This window comes from Apaloderma vittatum, unplaced genomic scaffold (assembly GCF_000703405.1).
Source record: "Apaloderma vittatum isolate BGI_N311 unplaced genomic scaffold, ASM70340v1 scaffold24666, whole genome shotgun sequence".
NCBI classification, from domain to species: Eukaryota; Metazoa; Chordata; class Aves; order Trogoniformes; family Trogonidae; genus Apaloderma; species Apaloderma vittatum.
In genome coordinates, this window is record NW_009722615.1 from 1 (window position 1) to 6353 (window position 6353).

Genomic DNA, 6353 nt, shown 5'->3' on the forward strand with positions numbered 1-6353 from the left:
ACCCCGTTAAAATCACCGCGGGCGGGGGGGTCGGCGAGTGTCCGAGCACCCTTTTGCTCGTAAACCTTGACGGGCGAGGGGGTTGGTGCCCGCCCTGCCCGCACCTCTCTTAAGGAAGGTGGTTTATTTTGGATTTTTTAATTATCATTTTGGCCTTTTTTCGGGGCTTTTTTCCCCCGCTGCTCCTTGTTTTAGAGCTCCGAAAGTGTCGTTTCCTTGGCCGCAGAGGATGCGGAGAAAACAGCCTCGTTTCTCGGCAGATCCTCGAGCTCTGCCACGCTTGTCGGATGGTTATTTACAAGTTGCTCCGTTAATATCTGACTCGCGACGTGATGCTGTTAAGGCCTAGGTACAACTGCATCTTTGGTTGGAAAAGGAGCCTGAAAGAAAACCGACAGAAAAACTGCCGATTCCGTAATGCTGAACAAGCAGTGTGGATCCTGAGCATTAAGCTCCCCGAAATCCGAGAAAACGTGTGATTTTATAGACCCGGCGGTTGTCGTGGACCGAAAGCCAGGTGTTCCGTGCGAGGGTTGGTGAGGAGTGGCCGTGATGGGGTTCTGAAGTTGCCGAGTCGTCCTTTGCTTTTTCCCCCGGGGACGGGGCACGGGGTCGAGCTTGCTGGGAGCTTAGCGAGTTAAAATTATACCCGCTGGCTCAAAACGGATGCTTTGCTTCCAAGCCAGGGCAGGTCAAAGAAGCTTTTTTTTGCTTGGGAAAGGCTCTTGGCGATCGGAACACGTATTAAATCAAACCCAAGCAACTGGAGAGCAGCTTCTCGAAAGCGAAAAGAGGATGGAAGGGAGCACGATCCTAATTTTTAAGCTGTGAAGGGCTTGGGCGCTTGCGTGAATGGCTTCCCAGGGACCTGAACACACACTGAGAGGAAGCAAAACCCCTTTTAATCTCCGCCCCTCCCCAGGCCAGTGAAGCTCTTGGGACCCTAAACTGGTTTTGGGGTAGGTTTTGGGCACAGGTCCGGGCTCGGCGAAGCGCCAGGGCTCATGGCCCGAAGGGGTTTTGTGTTTTGACTTCTGCGTGTGCCAGAGGAAGCAAAACGGGGAAGCAACTCGAACTGCTTTGCATGAAAACTACAGCCCCTCTCTTTTTATTTTTTTTTCCCACAACTACACTTCATTATCCAGCTTCTCTATGCCTTGGCCGCAAGTCTGCAAGTCGGGGAGAGCTATCAATAGGATATTGTTGACCGGGGAAGGGGGGAGAGTGCGAGGGAGGAGGGAAAAGGGAATAACAAAGCTGCCAACAGCTTTCTGGGGGTGGGGAACTGCACGGCAAAGTGCTTTGTCATGCCTCGCCACTACTACTGGATACACACTGCTCCATTGATAGCGCGAGGAGGGACTGTACAAACAGAAAAAAGCTGCCACAGAGGGGTTTGCCACAAGACATCTTCCCTGCAACAGCTCCGTATCTTTTTCTCAGTATTTTTAAAGAGACTTTTCTCTCTGCTGTTGGTTGTGGGGATGCTGAAGAGCCCTGCGAACCTGGAGGAGGAGGAAATGCGAGGAGGAAGAGCATTTGTGTTTCCTGTAGGAAGGTTATTTCGGTGGGAGGCGGCGAGCCAAGACCTTCGCAGATTCTGCTCGTGCCACAACCGCATTTGCGAGCTTGTTTTTTGGTGTTCGGAAACACCAAATTTCAGTAGTTCGCTTGTAGCCTCGTTATACGTTCTGCTGTTCAGGTGGTGCAGCTTGGTCTCTGGAAGCTCATCCATGATGGAGAGGGATGAGAGTGGAGAAACAGCATTGGGAACAGCTCAAGTGACAAGTTTTAGGACAGGCAGTAAGTTGTTGTTACCTCTGTAGAACCTGTCCACAATAGCCTCAGTCCTCACTCCGTGGGCTTGCTGGAAGCCCTCCTGCCGCTCACCTTTTATTTTTGGTGGAGTTTGCATCACTTTTGTAATGGGAACGCCGGGTGAGACTGGTTTCTCCATGTGGCTTTCACAGGCTTTGTTAGAGGAATGCTGCTGTGCCATGCCTTGGTGAAGAGCTTTTGATAAAGGAAGCAACACCCCAAAAGTAAAATAATTTGGTTTTGTGAGCTTCTAAAAGCTGGAGCAGATATTAAAGTCGGTATTCAAAGCGATCCTGAAAGACTGGGTGTCCAAACAAACCTGGAAACCGCAAGTGAAAATTATTTTCCAGCTCTTGAAAGTAGATCTGTGGGGTGAACTTGTCATACAAGGGTCCTTCACCCCAACCCAAAAAATCACATTTCGTGCTCACACAAAACCATCAACTCGGCCACTGCAGGGCATGTTGAAAAAGATCCAAAGCGCCGTCCCTTTTGCTCCTCCTCATTTCAAAAACGTGAAACTTAAACCTCCTCCTCCTGGGCCCTGTTGATCTATTTGTAGATATTTGTCGATTGAGAACGCACGCTCATCTGGTCACGCGTTTCCAGCCATCTGCTATTGGCGGGCATCCAGACATCCCTTATTAACATGAGGTTGCTCAGCACTCTTCTTCTCTCTCTCACACCGGGTTCTCACCCATGAAGCCCTCCTCCTTCCTTTTCCTTCCCGTTCCTGACACAATTTTTGGACGGCCGGCATTTCCAACGGGAGCCTCAGCTGTGGGAAAGTGGAGATGCGAGCGGTTTGGGGTTTATGAGGAGCTGAAATGAGATCCCTGCTAACATAACCTGGGGTTCTCTCTCTTTTTTTTCTTGCAGTACTATTTTACCTTTGAGTAACTGTCCCCAGCTGCAGTGCTGCAGGCACATTGTTCCAGGGCCTCTGTGGTGCTCCTGATGCCCCTCACCCACTGTCGAAGATCCCCGGTGGGCGAGGGGGTAGCAGGGATCCTTCTCTTTCGGCTCTGATCTATAAGGTGAGAATCGATTGGCACATCGAAATAATGACCTGCACACCCACATTCGGTTCCTTTCACAGTCCAGCGGGAATAAACATGAATAACTGCGAGGTTACAGTTAATTTTCTAGCACCCTCCCCTCTTTGATGTCACCCATTGATTAAGAAACCTGAGACTTTTTCTCAAAGGCAGGCGGAGAATAATTTGCTCATGAAAAAGATATGGGCCCTTTTTGGGTCATGGCTGCCAAAGGGTCCTCTTGAAACCTGTGAGAGAATTGCAGACCTTGCAGCTGCTTTTTCTTTCTCGGTGGAGGTGGGAAGAATCCCAGTTTGGAGGCTTGGAAGCATTTGATTTTGCTACAGCTTTGAAGTTTGGCAGTGGTATGTAGGCCAGGGTCGCCGCCCGCATCTCGCCACAATTCTTCCCAAGTTTATTGCTGACAAAAAAACCCACCTTGCGGAATCTGTCAGAAAATTGATCTGGTGGTGCTGTGGTTACAGGAGGCTGAGCTTTTCAGCAGGCCAAGCGTCAGCGTGACCTGGAAAAGCATCTAGACCCAAAAGCTTAAATCTCTTTTTTTTTTTTTTTTCCCCCAGCTCATACATCTGGTTATTTGCGGGGACGATGTTTCTGAACAAGCATCGTACCTGACAATCAAGCAGCTGGAGCTCCCTGGAGCTGTTGTTATTTTTGTGTGCAGAGATTTTAACCCTCAGCCTTTCGTCCCAGGGTTTTTTCCTTTTGGGAATGTGACAGCCCCGACGGGGCAAACTGAAACCGGAACATCTGTCGTGTAAACAGGATTTTTGCTTTCAGCAACTTCCAAAGAATTCCAGGCTGCTGCTTCACAGGAATGGCTTCTCTTCCCCCGGCATCTTGCCATCTCAGTTTGGATGCCCAGCAATCAAATAGCAGCAGCCTGAGCCAGGCTGTCTGAACATAATTCTCACCAAAATGGTGGGTTTGGTTTTGGGGGGTATTTTATGTATTTAAAATTATTTTGGGGGTCTCAGACCTGCCACAGTGGCTTTTTCAGCAGCCTGACCAGCAGCCGTCAGGAGGTTTCTTCACACTTCACTTAAAACTAGTAAAACTCGCCAGGCAGGCACAGCGAGGAGAAACGAATAAACTTTATGTCCTACAGGATATTTAATCAGAGGAAGCGTACACTTGTTTTTGAGCTTTGTGGGTTTTAAACAAACGGCAGCTTCCCCTGCTCCAGTTCCCAAAGCCAGGCAGTTCCAAATTTGCCTGTGACGTTACTTTGTCGCCTGCGTTACTGTACTCGCTGGCTTCTCACAAGTCAAACTGAGAGGATCTGTATCTTTTACATTTTCTCTCTCGTATTTCATGAGCTCTCCTCCCTGTCTCCTCGCAGGATGAGAAGATCACTGTTAACCAAGATGTCCCGGTGCATGAAGGGAAGCCTCATCTTGTCCACTTCCAGTACAAGGTCACAGAGGTGAAGACCTCCTCCTGGGACGCCGTGCTCTCGAATCAGAGCCTCTTTGTGGAAATCCCTGACGGATTATTAGCTGATGGAAGCAAAGAAGGGTAAGTTCAGGATCCCGGAGCAGGATTTTGCTTACATGGGTGATTTATTTTTTAACACTGGCCCCTTCATAAGCTTGTTTTGGCAAGTACTTCCCTTTCTTTTGGAGGGGAAAATAAAAAAACCTCCATTATATTGATGCGCTCCTTCTCAGTAGGTGGATCTCCTCTTGGAGCGCTGCTGCGCAAGTGCTGGGCTCTGCCAGGCTCTTTATTTTTTTTTTTTTGGCAGGATCTGGTGGTGTTTTGTCCAGACAGCTCCGCTCTGGGAAGTTTGTGTAAAGGCAGCTTCCAGAGCAGCTCCTTCCTGCCAAGTGCTTTGCCAGAGATCCCTGCTGGCAGGGAGCGCTGTAGCATGGATGTGGCTTTACTGGATTCCTCTGCAGAGCTCTCTGAAGTCCTAACTTTGAGCTAATTAAGAAAAAAATGAAAAGAAAAAAAACAACCCACCAAAAATCAAACCAAAACTCATTGGGCACCTTCAGAAAGTGTCAGTATTCTCACTTGTTTCATGTTGGGTGATTTCATCGGTCAGCACTTATATCTTTTTGTTTCTTGGGAGCAGGTCATCACAACGTAAACCACCTTGTCATCACGACTTAAACCACAATTTTGTCCGGTTTTTAGCTAGGCGAAACAGCCCAGCAGAGGCTATAATTAATGTACACAAAACCCTGGCAGCAGCCTTTGTTCTGCTGGAAGGGATCCATAAAAAAAAAAAAAGCTATCTTTCTGCCTGGAAACATCCAAAACAAGAGGCTTCCTCAGGGCAGGACTTCCAATAGCTGACGTTCTTTTGTCTTCCTCCTCCTCAGGTTATCAGCACTGCTGGAGTTTGCTGAAGAAAAAATGAAAGTCAACTACGTCTTCGTTTGCTTCAGAAAAAGCAGAGAAGACCGAGGTGAGAGCTCTGCGTTTGCTCCCTAGATCACGTTGGAAAAATGGGTTAATATTTTTCCTTTGGTAAGGAGCGAAGGTCTCTGTTGGGTATTGGGCTTCTGTGATTTCGAAGGAGAAACCAGGGAGGGAGTTATTTTATGGGAACCGACTGCTTACAGCTTGTCACCCTGACATTCATCTGATTTTTTTAAAGATACTCCCTGCACTTTTGCCCTTCTTAAACTTACAGGTAATCCTGACCCTTGCCTATCAATGTGTACAGCTTAAGCTGGTGGGGGGGGCTGCATTAGGATCTAAAGATAGACGTGTCGGATGCTCTGGATGCGCTTGTATATCCGTAGCTTCACAGGTACCACAAGGAGAAAGATTATTCCTGGTGGTAACAGATTTCCTTCTCTTTGGTAGCTCCACTCCTCAAGACGTTCAGCTTCTTGGGCTTTGAAATCGTGAGGCCTGGCCACCCCTCTGTCCCGTCGCGACCCGACGTGATGTTCATGGTGTACCCCCTGGATCAGAACTCTTCCTCGGATGAAGAATAGCCGCACCGGTGGGGGCGGGACTGCGACGTGACCTGTGAAAATGCCACCGAGGGGAGAGAGGGTTACGTCTCCTTTCTGGAGGAAAAACGAGCTTCTGTTGGACTTGAAACCGCGTTTCTTGTTATTAGATTGGCTTGTGTTATCCTCCAAGTTGACTTTTTATCTCGTTGCAACGTGTCGCCTAGAGAACTATATAATCTGCACATGTAATCACCAAATAGTAAACGGAAGATGTTGATGAACTGCCGTAGGAGCTCTGGTTCGGGCAGCTGGGGGAGGGTGGCGACCCGGGGGTCAACCCCTTGACTTTAAACCCACCTCGGTCTTTTCCCCAGCGTGTGCTTGCCTGACAGGCTTTTACCGTTTTGGTTTTTTTTTTTGGTTTTCGCTCGAGCCTCTTTTAAGTAGAAGGCATGTGGAGACGTGCTCAAGTTTAACTTTTAACACTACAATAAAACTCCCCGTGCGTCTCTGCTTTGGGGGCAACCGATGCTGGTTTAACTGGTCTAACCTTTTTTTAAAA

At 48.5% G+C, this 6353-nt stretch overlaps 1 protein-coding gene across 1 annotated transcript; it reads left to right on the forward strand.

Moving 5' to 3' along the window:
* Positions 1-2697: 2697 nt before the first annotated feature.
* LOC104275782 (ornithine decarboxylase antizyme 2-like) lies at positions 2698-6075 on the forward strand (the record flags this gene model as incomplete). The annotated part of the gene is given in 5 exon segments (XM_009871829.1): positions 2698-2773; positions 2775-2855; positions 4219-4394; positions 5207-5292; positions 5697-6075. Coding segments are annotated over 5 exon segments (553 nt in total), but the record flags the coding sequence as incomplete, so codon positions are not given.
* Between the last annotated feature and the right edge of the window lie 278 nt (positions 6076-6353).